We start from the raw sequence: 22,000 nt of genomic DNA, 5'->3' as shown, positions 1-22,000 counted from the left end.
TGGGATAAGAAGCACACAGGTTATGGAGAAAATCATGAAAGATTCAACCCTTGATCCCAGCCTAGTGTGGATTTCAGGTAACAAGCAATACACAGTGACATAACAAATTCTTGGTTTTCATGACTGCAAGTGATAGCCAAGTATCAAGTGAGAAATTCAGTTTCATTTGCAAGGCTTAGAGAGGCCAGGTGATTCTAGAAAAATGGGCCTTGTATTTCTCTTAAACCAGTAAAGAGCTTTAAGTGGTTATTAAATTGAAAGCTTTGTGTTCTTACTTATTTTGTATTTTATTTTATTTCTTTTGAGATGGAGTCTTGCTCTGTCGCCCAGGCTGGAGTGCAGTGGCGTGAGCTTGGCTCACTGCAACCTCCATCTCCTGGGCTCCAGTGATTCTCCTGCCTCAGCCTCCCAAATAGCTGGGATTACAGGCACCCGCAACCACGCCTGGCTAGTTTTTCTATTTTTAGTAGAGACAGGGTTTCTTCATGTTGGCCAGGCTGGTCTCGAACTCCTGACCTCAGGCAATCCACCCACCTCGGCCTCCCAAAGTGATGGCATTACAGGCGTGAGCCACCGCACCCGGCCCAAAAGCTTTGTGTTTTTAAAGATATTAGACATGTTTCTTGTTTTTAAAAGAAATCTTAACAATAATGTAGGAGAATAAGACAAACATTTTTCCAAAAAAGAGAAATTGTTGTGATTATTTTGTCTTATTGGAATGTTGGATACTATAGTCGGCTTCCTTAATCATCAAGCATGCTATGGATTTTCCATTTTTATAGGATCTATATCTCAGTTAAGGTAATACTGGTAATTCTTGTACTCCATTTGAAGATGAAAAATATAGGCCAAAATCACAGACTTTGCACAGAAGCTGCATAATGAAGACAGCTCTGGAGGAACACATAGATACACACACACAGACACACATATATATAAAGTATATACACATATATTTTTTAAAGTTTATTTTTTACAGTTTTAAAAGTTTTAAAGCAACACCCAGCCCTTCCCCTCTCCCAGAGTGGGCGGCCCCTCCCCTTTCTCTGAGTGGGCGGGGACAGCGGTTGCCTGGGCAGCTTTCCTTATGATGCCACAGGTCCCTCTGGACATGCTGCTGCCTGGCCACGCCTCCTTTCCCTTTCATCTTTCTCACTGACCAATGGGCTTGGAGCATTAAGGCCACGCCCCTATTCTGCGTTCCATTGGTGCCCTGGTTACGCCACCTGTGGCTCAGTTGCACAGCTGCCTGGTAGGTGACTGGAGGCATTGAGCAGCGCTCACTGGTATTTCGCTGATGTGGCCCCAACCCCGCCTCCCTCCCCACCCCGCGATGTCAGAAAAAACACAACAGGGGAAATTGGCCGCAGCCAAGAAAAAGGTAAAACACACCAGGTCATGGCCCCCAACCCAGCCACAGATCCCCTCCGATGACAAGACCGGTGCCAGAGTCCATACCACTCCTGAGGCATACCAGACGGGGCCCCCCAACCCCAGCCCCTCTGGGCTCCCCCAACCAAAGCCTAGTCAGTCAGCCCCACCCCTTCAGCAAGCAGCCCAGTCCCTGCCCTTGCCAATCACCCCAGGGTGACTTTGGGCAGGTGACTCCTGGGGCTCCCTGCTCCATAATCAGCCCTCACCTCCTGCCACCCCAAGCCCAACCTCCCTGGGCTCTTTGGGCTTGCGTCTCCCAGGACCTGGGTCCCCCAGCCCCAGGCCCTGCCCTCACCAGTCATCCCTGGGTGGCTTTGGGCTGGTGACTCCCGGGGCTCCCTACTGCAGACTCTGCCCTCCCCTCCTGCTGCCCCAAGCTCGACCTCCCTAGGCTTCTTGGGCTGGCGTCTCTGGGGACCTGGGTCGAAACCGTGTGTTTCCCTCCCTCATCGTGGAGCAGCGCTGATGTGGTCCCCTCCCCTGGGAGGGGTGGAATGCAATGATGTCACAGTGCCCCTAGGAACTGTCATTACTGCTGCAAGACCGGCCTTTGATCGTACAACCCAGTCCCCTAAGTTTTCTCACCCCATTTCTGGTTCCTCTGGTTGCAGCACAAATTTCCAGCTGGAAGGGGAGTGGAGACTATGGGACCTAGGAGCAAGAGGTTTCAGGATGCCTTACTCCCTTCACATAGACATTGACAGTGGGAAAAGCCTACACTTCCCCTGTGAGCTCAAAATGTTCACAGTATCTCTGGGTGGCAATGGGAGAATGGGTTTGGTTTGGTTTTTTTCCCAGGCTTCTACTTTCCAGAGAGACTTTCACATTTTTTTCTGAGTTCTCCACGGTTCTGGGACCAGACTGCCCTTCAGTCAGTGGCCTCTGAAGTGAGATTTGCTCATCTTCTGTGGAATAGATCTTGGGAAACTGAACTTGACAGCTTGAATCTTCCTCATATCGTCTCAACCTGGGGTACTTTGAGTGCCACAGGATAAATGTGGGACATCTTTCTGAAGCATCGTTTTCCCTTGATTCTCTTGAGAAAATGCATTAATGTACTTAGGGATGACAGACACATAGGTTTCCAAGCGTATACCAGACTTCGCTCTGAAATGAGGCTTGGGTTGTCCTCTTTCTGATAAATTCCCGGATTTAATAGAAAAGCTGCCTTCTGCCATGAGGACACATTGATACGAAAGTGTGAGAGGTACTGGTGCGCTTCTTCACGCTAGCAGACCTGTGAGGATGTGTGACTCTAAACCACACGGCCTACAGCTCCTGCCTGCTTCATGTTTACTTTTCTACCTCTGCCCCTGGTTTTGGTCCCTCGCAGCTGCTGATTCATGGCAAAACCCCAGAGCTTGGAGTCAGAGGACTGAGTTTAAGTTCCAGTATTGCCTTTTTTGATCTTTCTTTCTTTTTTTTTTCTATCCATGATATCAATCCCTCTCAGTCACTAAGTGATTGTGACAACACCTTGTACAGTTGTTGGTGGCATTACATCAGATGGTATATAAGGGTATTTTGTCAAAACTGTAAAGGAGGATGTGGCTGTAGGGGCTGATCATTCTCATGAGTGTTACTGCTCTTCTTCCCCACAGTTAAAAGCATATTGGCAGAGGAAGAGCCCTGGCATTCCAGCAGGAGCTAACAGGAAAAAGAAAATCAATGGCAGTAGCCCTGACACAGCCACCTCTGGTGGTTACCACTCACCTGGGGATGTGAGTCTCGGCGGGCCAGGGTCCTAGGGACAGGGGGTCCAAGGGGCAGTAGAGGGTAATTGTTAAGATTGTAGATGGACTGTTGGGTACTGGTTAAGAATTCTGGATTTGAATCCTGCCTCTCCGTCTGCTAAGGATTGATTTGGGATTGATTAGCATATGATTTAGGGCAAGTTGCTTGAGGTCTTTGGGCCTCTCTTTTCACATCTGTATAATAGAGGTGGTATTTTTTGACTTCCATTTGTGAAGTTTAAATGAGATTCGTTATTGTTGCTTTTATGTGAATCCTTAGTACATGGCCTGCTGCAAACACCCAGGACACCGAGGAAATGGTCGTTGCTGTTTGATTTTCCTCATCCCCAGTCTCAAGGGGAAGCCAGGCCAATGAGAAGAGCCACTTGCCATCAGGCTGTCCCTTTAGGAGTCACTGAAAGGGCCCCAGGGTGGGATGGTGGGGAGATAAGAACCACGAGAGAAGTTGGCACAAACGAGTTATGGGAAAAAGGGTCCAAGATAGACAGAAAAGAAGCTTTTGCCAGTTGATGGGGGATGAAAGGAAGTCAGAGGGCTTAGACAGTGAGGGGGGACAGAACATCTCCATGTGCACTCTCATCTCTTGCAGTCAGCAACAGGTATCTACGGGGAGGGCCGTGCATCCTCTGCTACCCTGGAGGATCTGGAGGTCAGAGGCCCTGGGCCGAGATGCAGTGACCCTGCAGGCCAGCCCTCCAACCTCCTCCCACAGCAGGGGCTTGTTGCCCCTCTGCCAGCTGAGGCAGCCCACACACCCCCACCAGCCCTAATGATTATTCTCTCTACCCCTCCCCACAATCTTCCTCCAACTCCTTCTCTCTGCATGCACCTCAGAGCCAGTACCAAGAACTAGCAGTGGCCCTGGATTCAAGCTCCGCAATAATCAGTCAACTCACTGAAAACATCAATTCACCGGTAAGAGTCCAGTGGGGTCCCCTGATTACAGCTGGTCAATCCCGGACTCCAGTTTCCTCTTGGGGCCCTGAAGAAAGGGGCTAGGGGCCCCTGATGCCAAGGGCAAATGGGGAGCTGGGCACCCAGGTCTCACCTGGAGGGACCCCAGAGCACAGAACATGCAGCATGGCTCTTCTGCACTGCCCTCTTTGCTGACTCTCTCTTCTCCAGACACCTCTGCTCTAGTCCTTGCCACACATGCCCTGGGGTTGTCACCTCTCCGGGAAGCACTAGCCTGACTGGTTGTCAGGGGTCCATATTTCTGCCCTGCCTCAGTCCCTAATTTGCTTTTTGAGTCTGGACAAGCCATCTCTCCTCTTTATGCTCGTGTTTCTGGAGAAGGTAGAGAGTATCAAAGGTCTCGGTTAGCTCTGAAAGTCAGAGATTTAAAGGCCCCTAGAATGGAAACCTCAGGGCCAAGGGCTCCTGTCTGTCCTTTGCTGTTTTATATCTCTGCTATGAAGAACTATACCTGGCCTGTACATGCTCAGTAAATGTTTGTTGAATGAATGCACGTTTCCAAATCACAAACTGGCAGAAGGGGGGTGGGCCTTTCTCAAACTCTGTCTCTAGAGGTTCACCAGCCCCTCCCTCCAGGGCCCTTCTCCCCCTTTGCTTTGGGCAGGTTCGCACATCTAAGGAGGAGAAGAAGCATAAGACACATCGGGTACAGAAGCTTGGGAGGAGCTTGTTCAAATTCAAAAAGCAGACGGGTAAGATGGGGCTGGCATGACCTGGCAGCAGGACTGGCATTAGAGGGCTGTGGGGGTGACTTAGAATGCCCCAGGGAGGTGGGTGGATGGAAGGGCTTTGAGGCAGAGGGAAAGAGGTCTGTGCCAGGGGAGGACAAGTCTTGTCATCTCCATGAGCCTCAGTGTCCCCATCAGTAAAGAGGGAGGAGTGCCCATTGTCCGCCACCCACAGTGCTCTCTATCTGAAAGTGACTTGGAAGATTGGCTACCATCCGGGTGTGAGGAGTCATTAGCAGTGAGGCCAAGTTTGGGAAGCCTGAGAGGAGGAGCTGTGCACCGAAGGGATGATTTTTTTTTTTTTTGAGAATCCAGAGGCCCTTATTGTCTGCTTCCTTTCTCAGCTGAACCCCTGGCCCCAGAGCCCCCAGCAGGGCCATCTAAGGTGGAGCAGCTACAAGATGAGACCAACCACCTAAGGAAGGAGCTAGAGAGTGTGGGAAGACAGCTCCAGGCTGAGGTGGAAAACAATCAGATGTTGAGTCTCCTGAACAGGAGACAGGAGGAGAGGCTACGTGAACAGGAGGAGAGGCTACATGAACAGGAGGAGAGGCTGTGTGAACAGGAGGAGAGGCTGTGTGAACAGGAGGAGAGGCTACATGAACAGGAGGAGAGGCTACATGAACAGGAGGAGAGGCTACGTGAACAGGAGGAGAGGCTACATGAACAGGAGGAGAGGCTGTGTGAACAGGAGGAGAGGCTACGTGAACAGGAGGAGAGGCTACGTGAACAGGAGGAGAGGCTACATGAACAGGAGGAGAGGCTGTGTGAACAGGAGGAGAGGCTACGTGAACAGGAGGAGAGGCTACATGAACAGGAGGAGAGGCTACGTGAACAGGAGGAGAGGCTACGTGAACAGGAGGAGAGGCTACGTGAACAGGAGGAGAGGCTGTGTGAACAGAAGCTGCCAGGGCAGGAGAGGCTGCTGGAAGAGGTGGAGAAGCTGTTAGAACAGGAGAGGCAGCAGGAGGAGCAGGAGAGGCTGCTGGAGAGGGAGAGGCTGCTGGACGAGGTGGAGGAGCTCCTGGAGCAGGAGAGGCTTCGGCAAGAGGATGAGAGGCTGTGGCAGCAGGAGACTCTGCAGGAGCTGGAGAGGCTGCGGGAGCTGGAGAGGATGCTGGAGCTGGGGTGGGAAGCCCTCTACGAGCAGCGGGCCGAGCCACGCAGCGGCTTCGAGGAGCTGGTGCGTTGCCCCACCTGGGGAGGCTGCCCTCTTCCCTAACCCTCAAGGCCTTTGTTTCCCCACCTGTAAAATGGGGCATTGTAGCCTTCACATGAAATGGTACTTCTAAAGGCATCTGTGAGCCAGAGCCCTGCTCTGATGGCTGTGGGAGAGAGGGGATATTTTTCTAACCTGCCTCCACCCTTCCCGGTGCCATGGGAGGCAGACACTAAGTTCTGGGGTCTCCAGTTTTAGTGGGTGGCCACTGATTGCTTCTCTCTGTCCAGAACAACGAGAACAAGAGCACACTGCAGCCGGAGCAGCAAGTAAAGGAGCTGAAGAAGTCGGGTGAGCTGAAAGAGACTGTAACCTCCGACCCATCCAAGAAGATGTGGGAGGCGGGCACCAGCCTCTGGGGAGGGGAGGTGCCAGGCCACAGGCAGCTGCAGCCTGGGGACAGGTGACCCCAGCACCCTCCGGGGCAGTCCTATGACTGTTTCTTGCTTCCTGCCCTCTGACTTTTAGAGGTGGGTAGCCCTGGGGTCCTCCCAGGTCTGGACATCATCATCCCAGCTAGAGGCATGGAGCCCCCCAATCACAGAGGAAGAGACAGTGGTATAAGAGGCTCCTTATGTCGGGTGTGGTGGCTCACGCCTGCAATCCCAGCACTTTGGGAGTCTGAGGCAGGACAATCACTTGAGGTCAGGAGTTTGAGACCAACATGGCCAACATGGTGAAAGCTCATCTCTACTAAACTTAAAAATAATAATAATAATAATTAGCCGGGCCTGGTGGTGCATGCCTGTAATCCCAGCTACTCGGGAGGCTGAGACACGAGAATCACTTGAGCCCGGGAGGTGAAGGTTGCAGTGAGCTGAGATTGCACCACTGCACTCCAGCCTGGGACACAGAGTGACACTCTCTCAAAACAAAACAAAACAGAAAAACAAAAAAGACTCCTTAGATTCAAACTGGATTCCGGCCTCGGTTCCACTGGTCATAATTCAACTACTTTGCATCTCTAAGTCTCTGTTTCTTTAACTTCAAAAGGAAGTTAGCCTTTTCCTTGCAGAGGTGCTGAGGATTAAATGAGATAATACGTGGAAACATTAGGCATGTAGCACACTTAGCAGATGGTGGTTGGCTCCGCCTGCTTTTCCACCAGTCTGTGGCCTACAGTTTAAATGCTGGGAGAAAGGACGTGAGATTTGATGCTAGGGAAGGAGGCATGGGGTTCTAGGCAAGGGAGCCAGTCTCTTAGGCCTGGAGCAAGGGGCCAGGGGCCTGGGCAGGCCACAGAGCCCCACAGTGCCCTCGCTACCCTATTAATGGGCCAGGAATCTGGAAGCCAGCCACCACATGTCCTCATGCCCAGGGTCTTCCGGCAGGTGGAGCTGAAGAGCCAAGAGGCTCCGAGTCTGCAGCAGCAGCCAGACCAGTACCTGGAGCCCCAGTCCCACAGGAGCTTGGGTGTGCGGACAAGCAGGGTGGTGAGTAGAGCCCTCAGGCGGGGTGGGCAGGCAGGAGCAGGGGAGGCTCGCACTGTGCTCAGATTCCCACCCCCCTCCCTCTCTCTGAAGATCTTAGTGAGCTGAGCCTCACTGATAGCATGGAGGCTGCACCGGGAGAGGACAGGGAGGGTTCTCCCCCATGACAACCCCACTGCACAGCAGATCCAGCAGCTGCTTCCTCTAATGCAGGACTCCCCAGGAGCACCCAGGCTTGAGTGGAGAAGCTGTTGGTACAGGAGAGGCGGCAGGAGGAGCAGGAGAGGCTGCATGCCATTCTTTTCGGGCCGCCGAGAACAGAGAGCTAAACATCACCATCATCTAAGAGCGGGTCAAGAAATTTAAAAAAAAAAAAAAAAAAAAACGTTTAAGGGGTTAATATCCTACACAATTCATTTACTTCATTTGAATGTTAGAGCCACTTATGTTTATTTGTGTTTCTAATTTATAGTTTAAATTTATGTTTCTAATTTATAGTTTAAATTTATTTGTGTTTCTAATTTATAGTTTAAATTTATTTGTAAAAAGTTAAATGAGAGTGGGTCTTTCCCTCATGTTCACTCTGGCATCCTTTAGCATTTTTTAAATTTGATAATTATAGGACGCTAGCATGCATATCGAGTTTGCCCTTATGTGATGGGAGTTCAAACACACAAAGACCCACTGTATGCACACAACTGTTCTTGCTGGTTTGGGATAGGCTGCCATGCTTTTTTAATGTTAGTACAGCCTGTATATTCATTACGGAATTCAAATAAAATTTCCTTATGTTCTGCTGTTATGTTTGATCGAATCCTAATCACAGTGAGCTCTTCATTAGCTCAATATGTGGTTTGCCCTCAAGTGCGCGGTCTATTACTTTGTAATATGCCACTGTGAGTACTGACATTTACAGTTGTTTAAAGGTGGAGCGCTGGAAACAGCCTTTCCCCCTTTTTCTGTGTATTGGGGATGGGAGTAATAACATTTTGGGGAGCTTTTTAAATCTCCCAGAAGAGGAAAGTGGCCTGCTCTGGCAGGTGTGTGCAGGATAGAATATGTTTCATTTGTTCTGGTGCCAAGAATGAGCACTGTACTACGGTAGTTCCCTTAGGATTTGCATGTGCTCTGGGCTCATGAAGATATTGCATCATGAGCTGTGGCAGTTGTACTCTTTTTTGATGACCTAAAAGGGGATTATTTCTGAGGAATGAAAGGCTCCCATCATGACTGTGGATGTGGAAAACCTTTTCTAGCTGAGAGCATTTATATCTACAATACATTTTAAAGTCAGAGTTCGTGTTCCCTGTTTTAATCACATGACTACATGTCCCAGTACACAAAAGGGCACTGGTTGGCATTCTCCTTAATGTATTTAGTAAAGATCAGAAGAAATCCTTTAAGAGTTTAAATGTCCCTGGAACAGGCATACAGGCTCTAGTCAAGAATGAATTCGAGTGAAGGAAAGCTGCGTGACACCTGGCATTCCTCTATGTTCATGGAGCTTACTTGAAGCTAGAAGATGGATTTTACCATCTAGACCTCTCTGGCTAATACCTAGTCTTCAACCATCTGACATAGGCATTCTTTTTCTTGAATGGAAAAGACTTTAAAAATAATAACAAACATTATTATAAACTAATATATGTGAGAGTACTTAAGTTGAAACAAAAAGGAATTTTAGTAGACAGTATTATACTACATTTGAAAATCAAGGAGCAGTTTATGCAACTTAAAATGTTTACAAACTGCAGCGCAATCTACTGTTTGTGAATGTCAAAGTGTCATGAGGAAAGTGTCTATACAATCACGGAGTTATATTTCCTCACAAAGTTCTTTACGAAGAGTGAAATATGTTTTTATACCTCTCAGTTTCAGTTAGAGGCATATTTTGTGTAATATTTATGTTAATGTGCATGATCAATGAATTATTTCAGTCATATGTTGCCTATATCATAACTGGATGATGCTTGGGGAAGAATCAACAGCTAAAACTTCATGAAGTTCTAATGTCTGTGTTCCAAAATACATCATATCATTAGGATGTAGGGAGAGATGTATCTGCGCTCCCTGGGGTGGGCATTTCTAGTTACTAGACCATCTCCACTTTTAGCATTGGGCAACCTCATGTACTTTTATAAATATGACATTAATAGGAGATCAATAATACGATTTTACAGATTGAATAAGAGAATTGCCTGCATTCACTTAAAGATTGCAAATATTGAGCCCTTGTGACTTCAACTGACTCTTCCAGATTGTATGAATTTATCAATGTATTAGATAAACTCAGTTTCAGAATGATAAAGAAAAACTGTTAGACCAAATAATGTGGCTAATTAACAGTGGTAGGATTTCCAGCCCAAGGGTTTAAAATGGACTTAAGGTCCTGTTCTTGCCTTTTATTTTCTGAACTTGCTGCTTTTGCATTCTTTGAGTTCAGTTTAAAGACAGTTACTTTAAGTCCATTTTAAACCCTCAGGCTAGAAGTCGTACCACTGTTAATTAGCCACATTATTTGATCTAAGAGTTTTTCTTTATCATTCTGAAACTGGGTTTACCTAATACATTGATAAATTATTTCAAAGGTATTTTTATAGTTCAAGTCACTTCACTTTTACCCTGACACGTATAAATGACTAGGAATGACCTTCAGATAGCGTTTAGCATCTGTAACCAATCTGACAATAATGTGTTCATCAGGTACCTATGGATTAAATCACATACTGGCATATTTAAGCTGAATGTCAGTCTGAAAAATAAATGTACTAATATTAACTCAAATACCACTCTTTATGTAGGTATTTTGTCATATGTTTAAGAAAAAGCTAAAAAGAATGGAAATCATGTGACAATAACTTATGTCTTTCTTCAAAGTGCATGCGGTCCTTTGCAATACCTCATTCAGCCAAGTATTTGTTCTCTTCCTCATTCAGTATAAGGCAGCTTTCAATTTGCTTAGAAGGCAACATTAGAAGGTTAGAGTTCATCAGAAACGGAATTTTAAAATATGAGTTCAACTGAATAAATGTGAATTTCTATAGGAAGTAAAGAATCAAAATACCTATCTAAAGATGGCAATATATAATAATTATTTTTAAAGTATTTGATTAAACCGGATAGGTTTTCTCGAAATGAAAAAAATCAGTTCTAAAACCAAAGATGATTTTTTGAAAATGTGAAAATGTAAACCAGCCCTATCCATAATATAATTTCTCTAAAACTGTATCTGTCATTTTAAAATAATATAACTGTTAAAAAATGTAACTGCTATCTTAATGTTTTGAAATAAGTTAAAACATTTTAAATATGAATACTGCAGTTTAAAAGAAAGAAACCAGGGGAAGGAAAAGTAGAGAAAGAAATGCCAATTCCAGTCCAAAGCTTTATTTGCCAAGTTTTCTTAGAATGACTTTTACCTATTTATGAATTCTTACAAACAGAATGTATAATGGAAATACTGACTTTTGCCTAAAGTGGCATTGTTGACTGCTGTGATGTTACTGTAATGTAATAAATTAAATTGTTGCAAAGTGCTGTTTTTGCCTTAAAATTTCATATGTCTTGAGAACTACAGTATTAAATACTATAGCATGCAAATAATGGGCACGCTTGGCATGAGATAATCTGTTTTTATTGTTACAAAATTGTAACTATGTAAGTGTGTTTATTAAAAGAACAAACAAAGTTATGGGATGAAAGAGTTACGGGATAAAAAATGTGGAAAAGTGTGTCAAAAAAAGTAGAAAAAATTGTATGAAAAGTTATTTAAAAAGTTATGGAAAAGAAGTTATGGGATTAAAAAAAGTCACGGGATATAAATAAAAATAAATAAAAGCAGGCCCCTTCCAGCATAAGCCTGGAGAAGTGGGTCTGGACTCTCCGCCCCCACCATGTCCCTACCACCCCTTCCCAGTCACCTCTTTACCATTAGGGTAGCAAGACCCCTGTCTAATGGGGGGAGACAGACCCTTTGCCACCTTGACCAGGGCTGAGTCCTTAAATTTCTGGACGATGATGCTTGTTATTTAAGAGCCAGAGGCTGGTGGAGTTGGTTTGTTTGGAGTAGGCCTGATGGCCTCTCTACTCTTGCCAAAGCAACTTTTCCCTCAGGGGAGCTCCCATCTTCTTATTCAGAGAGGCAGGACAGTGGGGCTAACAGTAGACCAGGCAAGGGCATGGGCTGCTGGGGTGACCCCCCCTTCCCCAGTGTATATATTGTATCTGCATAACATTTTGTATATTCTGGGGAGTGGGGCTGCCCCTGTATCGTACCTAGTGGAGGTTGGAGCTGGCATATGGGGAGGAGGATCTAACAATTATTTGCATCTGGGAAACGTATTTATTGCTAGCATAGGACAGAGGAAGGAGGCGGGGATGGGGTCGTGGCTCCCTTGGTGATGCGACTCCTGTTTATTTTGCTTTTCATTTTGGAATAAATGGATTTAGCCATACTGCTCAGCCTGGTGTGTTCCCGTTTCCTTCACTGGGTCCTGGAGTTTGTCCCACTGAATGAGGAGCCCCAGAGTGTCTGAGCATGTCCAGCTGGGCTGTTGGGGACCTTCCAGGCCTGTTACCTGTATGCTGCCTGGTGACACCTGGTGGATTTCATGGGGACTGCCATAGCACCTATGGAGCACAGTACGGCCCTGACAGCCAACAGGCTCAGAAGCCTGATCTAGCAGTGGCCAGGAAGACAGATACCAGCACCCAAGGGCACTGACTTCCATCCACCCCAGGCATCTTCCCTTCCGTCCCCTTGCCTCCTTCTCCTGTCTGCACTGGGTGGCCTGTTCTGTCTGTCCCTCCAGAATGCTGGCTGCCCCTCAGTCTCCCTCCAGGCTGAGATCATGACCCTGACCCCTAGTGGCCGGAGCTGGCTTCACAGGATAAAAGCCAGCTAAGCTCCAGGGACTTTCCAGGAAAAGTGTCCCTTGGAAAGGATGTGGTCTTTTCACTTGCTCCCAACAGCACCCTAAACATGGCTTGGCCTTTCCCCTCCCCTGAGCTCCACAGAGAACACAGCCAGCAGAGGACACATTCTCCGTCATCCGGAAATGGGTTTGATTCTCAGCCGAGGGACAGCAGGACTGGTAGAGACTGTCAGGCCACATGGCTGCCTGCACAGCACCCCCATGCTTGGTGGAGGGTGGGAGGGATGGCGGGGGCTGGCTGTCCACAGGCTGGGCATGACAGGGAGTCTCACTGGAGGTGGCACACTTTGGAGGGGCGATGTCAGGGGACAGCTCTCTCTTGCTGGACCACAAGACTCCAAAAGGACAGCACAGGGACTTATTCTTAGTGCTAGAGGCGAGGCGGTCGGCCATGTGTAACTGTATGTGTGTATGTATATATATATATATATATATATATATATATATGTATGTGTATATATATATATATATATATATATATATATATGGCTATTTATAGAACAGGGCAGGGGCATACCACAAAGGGGGCACAAGTTTTCAGCAACGGTCACACCTGGATGTGTCAGCTCACCACTACAACAGACTAAGTCACAGATGAAGGGGGCTGGCTTTGGGGCTGGAGAGCCACTGTCAAGTCATAGTACACCTGCTCAGGCAGGCTTGGAAAGGGAGGTCTCCAAGTAGAGGAGGAATCTGTTTAGAAGTCAAAGTGGGGCCTGGGGCTCTCAGGACGGGATGGACTTGCCTGACCCGATCAGCTGGCAAGTGGAGAGAAAGCCAAGAGAAAACAGGAGAGAGAAAAGCGAGCGGATTGCTGGTGAGGCAAGTGCAGAGCATGGGAGTGACACAGCAGCTGTGGGAGGGCTGGGGAGGGGAGGGCACAGGTGCGGGTGTGTAGTAAGGTTCCTGGAAAAGGGGCTGGAAGGGAAAGGGGAGGAGGATGGAGGGGGAAGCCGGAGCTTCACAGGTAGTGCCTGGGGGCTGCAGCGGCCCTCCACACCCCACACTCGCCTCTCCCATGGCATCCAGGCAGTGTACCCACAGTTCAGACCAATGCTCAGCCCCCTCAGGCTTCCCTTTTCTCTGGTCACCCTGTCTTCCAACCCACTGGCCCAGGGCCACCCCTCGCCTTGGGGAGCCCCAAGCAACAGCCACCAGGCCTGATAGGGAAGGAACACTGCTTGAACCAGGATGATGAAGCTAAAAGGGATGGATGGTTGGAGTGAGCACTGGAGGCCCCTTTGGGCCATCAGAAAGCCCAGAACCCTCTGAGAGGACCCTGGGGGAGGCAGGGAGGGCAGGCAGCCAGATGCCACTGGCCATAGACTTATAAGTCTAAGAGGGGAGCCTCAGCTTGTTGGGGGACTGCAGGTCACATAGGTGAGGCTGGGCCCTTCCTGCAGGGAAAAGCAGAAGAGGGAGAGTCTGTGGCAGGAGAGGCGGGCAGGCTCACTGGAAAGAGCTCAGCTGGGCCAGCAGGCACTGTGGTCTCCTTGGCTGAATAGCACAGGTGACCCCTAGGAGCAACAGGCCAAGGTGCATGAGCCCACTGGCTGGCAGTAGTGCTTCAGCGGGGGCCAGGGACCCTGCCTTCGGTCACACACTAGCAGCTGTGATGGTATCTGGGAGGGAGAGATGGGGTCTGTGTGTCCCTGCCTGGCCTGTGAAGTGTGTTGTGGGATGACCGTGTGTATTGGACTCTCAGGCTTTTATCCTAGATCACCACTGGATTGCTGACAGATAGAGGACGTGGGACCCTGACTATCACCCCTAATCTGCAGTGGATTTGGCTCTCGGCACTCCCAGGCTGGGAGCTGGATACCTGCCCTGGCAGCATGACTCAGACTGCACGACAGGTACGGCGTGCCCAGGATGATGTGCCCAGGCCTCTGGCTGCCTCAGAATCCAGGCCAACACACACCCCCCTCCAAGCTCCAAGCCCCTACACCATAAACCACAAGCTCTCTGCCCTCTCTGATGGCTCCAGAGAGCACCCACATCTGCCAGCTTCGGCATGGAGCCCATTCCAAGACTCCCCAGGCTCAGTCATGGAGGCTGGGGGACTTTGGGACCGTGGGAGCCGGCCCTGGTATCTGCGTCCAGCCAGGATGCTCTGCACCTGCAGGCAAGAGTCATCCACGGGCCCCCATGGGCATGCTGATGGTGATCATGTTGATGTCGCTGATGCTGCTGAGCACCTCTGTCAGCATGTGGTGCATGCACAGCATCTCATCGCCCCGCTGTACCTGCTCTGCAGACTCCTCCATCAGCGTGTTCTGGTCCCCATGCGAGTACAGGTTGGATAGCAGCTCCGAGATGATGAATTCCTTGGTCTGAGAGTGGGCAAAGAGGGAAGGAGGGTGCAACCTGATGCCTGTGCTGCCCTGGCTGCCCTGCCGGGCCCTGCTAGGACTGTGCGCTGGGCTTGGAGCCCCAAGTACGGCTTTTCAGGCACAGCTTCTACACCACTTAAGACTCGAAGATCTGCCTCCCCACCGCCTTTTCTCACTCAGATGGGGACACTGAGGTCGAGAGGAAAAGTCACCTGTCCAAGGTTACAGATCTGGAAGGGGACCCAGGACCTATCATGCCACCAGGACACCTGTCTACTCGGTTTTTAAAAATTTTTTGGAGATAGGATCTCACTCTGTTGCCAGGCTGGAGTACAGTGGGTGAGATCACTGCTTATTGCAGCCTCAACCTCCTGGGCTCAAAGTGATCCTCCAACATCAGCCTGTTGAGTAGCTAGGATTACAGGCATGTGCCACCACCAAGCCCAGCATTTTTAAAATTTTTATGTACAGACCAGGTCTCACTATGTTGCCCAGGCTGGTCTCAAACTCCTGTGCTCAAGCGATCCTCCTGCCTTGGCCTCCCAAAGTGCTGGGATTACAGGGATGGGCCACTGTGCCCAGTCCCATGTTATATTTCTATGGGACAGCTCTGGTCTTGACCATGCCTCCCTCCCTGGACCTGGTCCCATAGGGCTGGTCGGCATCTCTCCCAGGCCAGCATGGCCACCTCCATCCCCAGTGCCACAGTCGCCCCTGCCACCATGGGGCAGTGCATGAACATTGTTGATTATGAGGTGCATGATGGTCCTGGGCAGGAGACCAACCATGAGGTCCCACACTGTCTTGTTGACAATGGCCGTATAGGAGTCTACCAGGTTCTGGGTGGTCTCCTTTAAGATCTATTTGCTTAGAATAGTGTTTACTAGAGGTGAGGAAGGGGGAGGAGGTAGCCAAAGGTTGGCTAACAGTTTAACAGATATAAGAGTACATGGCTGAATGCGGTGGCTCACACACTAGTGTAATCCTAGCTCTCTGGGAGGCTGAGGGGGGAGGATCACTTGAGGCCAGGAGTGCACGGCCAGCCTGGGTAACACAGGAGGTACTATGTCTACAAAAAATTTAAAAATTAGCTAGGCATGGTGGTCCATACCTGTGGTCCCGGCTACTAAAACCCAAATTGCAAGACAAAATAAATCAACCATGACTTTTCACATTTTGTGAATGTGACCAAAATGTGACCAAGGACTGACTGAATTACATAGTATTACATCAGTTACATTTCCTGATTTTGATCATTGTATTGTGGTTATATAAAATAATGTTCTTGTTCTGGAAGTAACACTGAAATATTTGGGAGTAAATGGGCACATCTCCAACTTAACTTCAAGTGGAGCGGAAAAAAAGTTGTGTGTGTCCATGGAATACTATGCAGCCATAAAAAAGGATGAGTTCATGTCCTTTGTAGGGACATGGATGAAGCTAGAAACCATCATTCTGAGCAAACTATCACAAGGACAGAAAACCAAACACCGCATGTTCTCACTCATAGGTGGGAACTGAACAATGAGAACACTTGGGACACAGGATGGGGAACATCGCACACTGGGGCCTGTCATGGGGTTAGGGGAGGGATAGCATTAGGAGATAGACCTAATATAAATGATAAGTTAACGGGTGGAGCACACCAACATGGCACATGTATACATATGTAACAAACCTGCACGTTGTGCACATGTACCCTAGAACTTAAAGTATAACAATAATAATTAAAGAAAATAAATCGTTAAAATAAAAAATAAATGTAATAGACTTTCTTGAATATAAAAAGTTGTGTGTGTGTGTGTATATGTATATATATATATATATATATATATATAAAGAATATATGGCCTGGTGCAGTGGCTCACACCTATAATCCCAGCACTTGGGAGGCTGATGCAGGTGGATCACCTGAGGTCGGGAGTTCAAGACCAGCCTGACCAACATGGAGAAACCCTGTCTCTACTAATAATACAAAATCAGCCAGGCGTGGTGGTGCATGCCTGTAATCCCAGCTACTTGGGAGGCTGAGACAGGAGAATCACCTGAACCTGGAAGGTGGAGGTTGCAGTGAGCCAAGATCGTGCCATTGCACTCCAGCCTGGGCCACAAGAGCGAAACTCTGTCTCAAAAAAGAAAAAAAAAATTAGCTTTGTGTGGCGGTGAGCGTCTGTAATCCCAGCTACTCGGGAGGCTGAGGCAGGACAATCACTTGAACTTGGGAGATGGAGGTTGCAGTGAGCCAAGATTGTGCCACTGCACTCCAGCCTGGGTGACAGAGTGAGACTTCATCTCCCCCCACCAAAAAATAAAGCCATTGAGGCAAAATGTGAACTGGTAAACCTGGGTGTTCTTTGTACTATTCTTGCAACTTCTCTGTAAGTTTGAAATTATACAAAAATTAAGTTACAAAACACATTAAAAATGTCTGCTGTATTTATCTGCTTGACAGAAATAGATATGCAAGAATTACTTTAAGGCTAGAGCTTTCCCACTTGCTGGCTGCTTTTTGTTTGGAGACAGGGTCTCACTTCGTCGCCTAGATTGTAGTGCAGTGGCATGATCTCGGCTCATCGCAACCTCCACCTCCAAGGCTTAGGCAGCCCTCCGACCGCCTAAGCATGTGTAGCTGGACTACACATGCACATCACCATGCCCAGCTTATTTTCTACCTTTTTAGTAGAGAGGAGGTCTTGGTATTGCCCAGGCTGGTCTCCAACTCTCAGGCTCAAGCAATCCCTCCCACCTCAGTCTCCTGAAGTACTGGGATTACAGGTGTGAGCCACCATGCCTGCCTGTTCTCCTGGACATGCAGCCGGCTAAGCTTGGCTCTGCAACAGCTCCTTGTCCCACTGGAGAAAAAGAGCCCACAGCTTTCCTCATATGCAAGGGCATGAACCAACCAAGTGCAGCCCAGCTCCTGTGAGACACACACACACGTGGTTAACTGACAGCGACAGAGAGCCTAAAGCTCAGAGTCCAGGGTAGTCTACCCAGGTTGCAGCTGGTGAGCTCTGCCTCCGGTTAGGCTGAAGCATCCCACTATCAATCCTCCCATACACATTTATTCACATTTGTTGAGATCTCCTATATTCTAGGCATTGGGCTCAACATTGGACACAAAGACACCATTCATCCTAACTCCCACTGAAAGAAAAGTCAACCTCTGATACACGATAATCCTGTTGCTACCTTCTGAACGTGGGCAAGTTGGCCCAAATTGTATGCACCCAGCAGGGGCTGAAGACCCAGGGAAGCAGGGCGGAGCTGCCAAAGCAGCTTTCCAGGCTCATACTGCAGACCACTCTCAACACGTTCAGGCTTGCCCTTGCTCCTTTACTAAACTCTGGTGAACCCACTCCCCATAAACCAGATGCAGCAGCACCTGAATCCCAGACAAGTGCCAGCTGATCTGTTGCCTCAAGAGCTCCTGCCTTTCCTCTACCCACACACAACTGCAAAGATGACACAGGCAAGGCTGTTGTCCCAGATTTATTGAAAATAATACAGCACTACAGAAAAAATTCAAACAGGTCCCCGAGGCGTTTTGAAATTCATCCCAACTGTAGGCTGAGTGACCTGAAGGTTGGACAGACTGCCGAAGTCCTGGAACGAGAAAATGGATTCAGTGAGCAGTTACTGGTGAGATCTGTGGGTGGACCCCAGAAGAAAACACAGGCCCCTAGAGCCACAGCACTCTCAAGGGGGTCCAGAGGCGACCTGAAGGACCCTTTAAGAGCCAACAGGGTTCTCAATGCCTCCCACTTTTCCAGAGTGATCTTCCTTCAACACACACCTGACCATGTGGTATCCCCATTTACAACTCTATGACTTTTACCCAATGTACCATGCCATTTGTATCTGTTTTCACAACCCCTTCCTATCAATCACTCTAAAACACCGTTTCTCAATCTTGGCAACGTAGACATCCTGGGCTGGACATTCTTTGTTATAGGCAGCTGTACTGTGTATTGCAGAAAGTTTAGCAACATCCTTGGCCTCTACCCATTAGAAGTTAGCAGGTATCCCCTGGCTATGAGAACGAAAAATGTGTCTGGACATTGCCAAATGTCCTCTAAAGCAAAACTCTGTCCCTTTGAGAATACACAGTGCCACTTGCTTTCCAGGACCAGCCCTGGGTAAGACCTATTACTAATCTAATCAACATTTGTGAAGGGCCCAAGTACACAAGGCATCAAGCAGAAGGGAGGGAGGCAAGAGCAGACCCTGCCCTCAAACAAGTTCAGGCTGGTAGGCAGGGCAAGAAGCCAAGGGCCCAACTTATACCTGGAACTTCATGTCCTATTTGGTCCTCAGAAACCCATTTAGTTTCAACAAAAAAGCTGCATTCAGCGCAGTGGTTATTTCAGGAAGAAAAGACCCACAGTGGGGCTGTAGCTGTACTGGTGATGTTTTTCTGAAGCTGGGAAAGTACATGTGAGTTCATTTTGCTACTACCTTTTTGAGTGTCTTAAACATTTAATGACCATAAAAATAGGAAAAATGAAGTTGTTCAAAATCACCAACCGCCCATGAAGCCCATGCTTTCACCCAAGTATGCAAAAGGACTAAGATAAGCCATAGAAAAAACATCAAAGTGCAATGAAGATACTCGTGAACTACCTAAGCAGTGCCTTGTATGTACCTGGAAATGGACCAAAGCTCATTTCTGAGTGGTTAGCATGGAGACACCAAAGGAATGCCTTCACAGAAGAAAAGCAGGCAGATTCAGCCAGGGCTGACACAAAGGGGGCAACGTAAGCCAGCTATAAGACCAAGAACAGAAGCAGCCAAGAGAGAAAAGGTGTCCTGGAAGCCACTAGATTTGGGAATCATGATCTTGTGGCGAACAAACTCAATGCACACAACTTCCGCTACACCCCTTATGAAAGCAGTCCAGTTTAGTGGCTAGAAGTTTAGATGGGATTCCCAACTCTGCCACTTACTAGCTGGGTGACCTTGGATAATAAGACCTACTGATGGTTTTTGACCAGGAAAATACCACTTTAGGAATCCAGCAAACACTTACCAAAAGCTTCAGCATTTCCTTAGTGTCAGGATCTACTTCAATTATCTCCTGATCCAAGGCTGAGACCTACAAGGAAACGAGGTAGGGTCAAAATACCAATCAATGAGATTATCACTCACCTCTCCTCCTCCTCTCCCCAGGTTCTTAAATATGGGGAAGAGGAGCTGCACAAGGATAGCATTCCTCTCACAAGGTGAGCAGTCTCTTACAGTATTACAGACCCCGATGACCTGTTCTTCTGGTCTTACCTTCCCATGCCCTCATTCAGTATTCAGAACACTTGAAGTCTGTGTTTACACCAAAGAATACTATATTAGGGGCAAACAATCAAGCCACGACAGCAGTCATCAAATCAACATTAAGGGCTCCCATGAAATATGGAATAGACTTAACTGGTTCCAGAAGAGCAGAATGGAGGCTAAGAAACTGGTAGGGGGCCTATGGGCACCCACAGCTGGTTATGGAATGTATGGATAAAAGGTCTCAGATTCAGCTGAGGTCCCTTTGGAAGCCAAGAACCCATAGCTTTATCATTTGAGGATTAGCCAGAAGCCCAAATATCCAGAAAGTTTACCTCAGGAACATAATTGTCTCTCCTTTCTCTCTCCTCCTCCTGCAGCTTGATGGAGATACCTCTTACTGGGCCTCTCTGAATTCGCTTCATCAGATGCGTGACATAGCTACAAAGCACACACAGCCAAAGAGAACAGTGAGAAGACAAATCAACTCCCACCTGGTACTGAGCACATGTGGATATATAAATACCCGCTTTAGTTCTTTTCCACAGTGAGAAGGAAGAGCACTCACTATCCTGGGACCTCCTACACATAGAACCTCCACTGGCCTGAGCATTCCTTCCCTTTGGTTTCTCACTCTCTATTCAAACTCTCCTTCATGATGATCAAGCGCCCCACCCCCCACTCGCCCCGCCCCGCCCCGCAGTTTCACGACCCTTCACAGCCTTCATTTTCTTCCAATTTCAAATTCACATAACTTGGCAATTAATACGTTGACTTTGGCACTATTCTTCCAGGCCATATGCCTATAAATCTCTCGAACAGTAACTGCAACTGTGAAGTAAGCATTAGAAGTTGACATCCAGCTGGGCGAGGTGGCTCACGCCTGTAATCCCAGCAATTTGGGAGGCCGAGGCGGGCGGATCGCTTGAGGTCAGGTGTTCGAGACCAGCCTGGTCAACATTGTGAAACCCTGTTGTCTACTAAAAATACAAAAATTAGCCAAGTGTGGTAGCACGTGCCTCTAATCCCAGCTACTGGGAAGGCTGAGGCATGACAATCGCTTGAACCCGGGAGACGGAGGTTGCAGTGAGCCGAGATGGCGCCACTGCACTCTAGCCTGGGCGCCAGGGCAAGATTCCGTCTCAAAAAAAAGAAAAAAAAAAGAAAGAAAAAAGTTGACAACTAAAAGCAACGTAGCTTCAAAGCAAGAGGTCTGACGGTGGCTACCTTCGACCCAGGGTCACCGCGGCCAGTCATGACACAAGCCTAGGTTCACAAGAGAAATCCTGCACACGCAAAGCTCTAGCCCTTCTCCGGGACACCAGGGAGTCTCAGGCTAACGAAACCACCAAGGCACCGTCTCTTCCCGAGTCGGAGGGCGGCAGAGCACACAGACAGACCGCGGAGCCCCGGAGGCCGAGGAAGGCCCGACTCACCCTGCTATCTTGTTGCGGAGCTTTTTGCTGGGGATAATGGCGATCTCCTCGCACACGCGCTTGTTCGTGTGGAAGTCGTTGCCCAGGCGCGTGTAGTATTTCTCTATGATGACCCGGGCCGCCTTCTTCACGGTTTTGGTGCGAACGCGGCCCTGCGGGTGGAGAGGACAGGATCACTCACGAGCCAGCGCAACCTTCTGGGAAGAGTGCGGCGCCGAGCCCCGGCCGGTGTGGTTGGGGACCGCCGGCTGCGCTGAGCCGGAGAGGGCCCGGCTAAACAGTGCCGGGCGCCGGGCTTAATGCGGAAGCCGCCGGCCCGTTGCGCTCCAGCCTGACAGGGCTCTGCGCCTTCCCGGCCCAGGGCCTCTCTGTGGGCTGAGGACCGCGGGAAGCTGCAGATGGGGGACGATTGTGGAGGATGGCGGCCTCGAGCCACAACACCTACCATGTTGGCGGGTCCCTGGTAAAAGAGGAAACAGGAAGCACAGG

General features: G+C 48.7%; 2 protein-coding genes and 1 pseudogene across 2 annotated transcripts; 2 read left to right on the top strand and 1 right to left on the bottom strand.

Annotated features, from left to right (window-relative positions):
• The first annotated feature begins 1,209 nt into the window (after nt 1-1,209).
• LOC112205556 (putative golgin subfamily A member 6-like protein 19) lies at nt 1,210-7,931 on the top strand. The gene is given in 9 exon segments (XM_054667093.2): nt 1,210-1,381; nt 3,036-3,155; nt 4,023-4,103; nt 4,768-4,855; nt 5,236-6,074; nt 6,341-6,401; nt 7,442-7,510; nt 7,513-7,543; nt 7,754-7,931. Coding segments are annotated over 9 exon segments (1,506 nt in total). The 5' UTR covers nt 1,210-1,297; the 3' UTR covers nt 7,887-7,931.
• Nucleotides 1,341-1,978, top strand: LOC112205609 (uncharacterized; annotated as a pseudogene).
• A 10,359-nt stretch (nt 7,932-18,290) lies between the features above and the next one.
• RPS17 (ribosomal protein S17) lies at nt 18,291-22,000 on the bottom strand. The gene is given in 5 exon segments (NM_001322790.2): nt 18,291-18,413; nt 19,837-19,902; nt 20,411-20,516; nt 21,512-21,663; nt 21,957-22,000. Coding segments are annotated over 5 exon segments (408 nt in total). The 5' UTR covers nt 21,960-22,000; the 3' UTR covers nt 18,291-18,332.

The sequence above is a fragment of the Pan troglodytes genome, chromosome 16, assembly GCF_028858775.2.
Source record: "Pan troglodytes isolate AG18354 chromosome 16, NHGRI_mPanTro3-v2.0_pri, whole genome shotgun sequence".
In the NCBI taxonomy this organism is placed as follows: domain Eukaryota; kingdom Metazoa; phylum Chordata; class Mammalia; order Primates; family Hominidae; genus Pan; species Pan troglodytes.
This window is presented reverse-complemented; position numbering and strand designations above follow the sequence as displayed.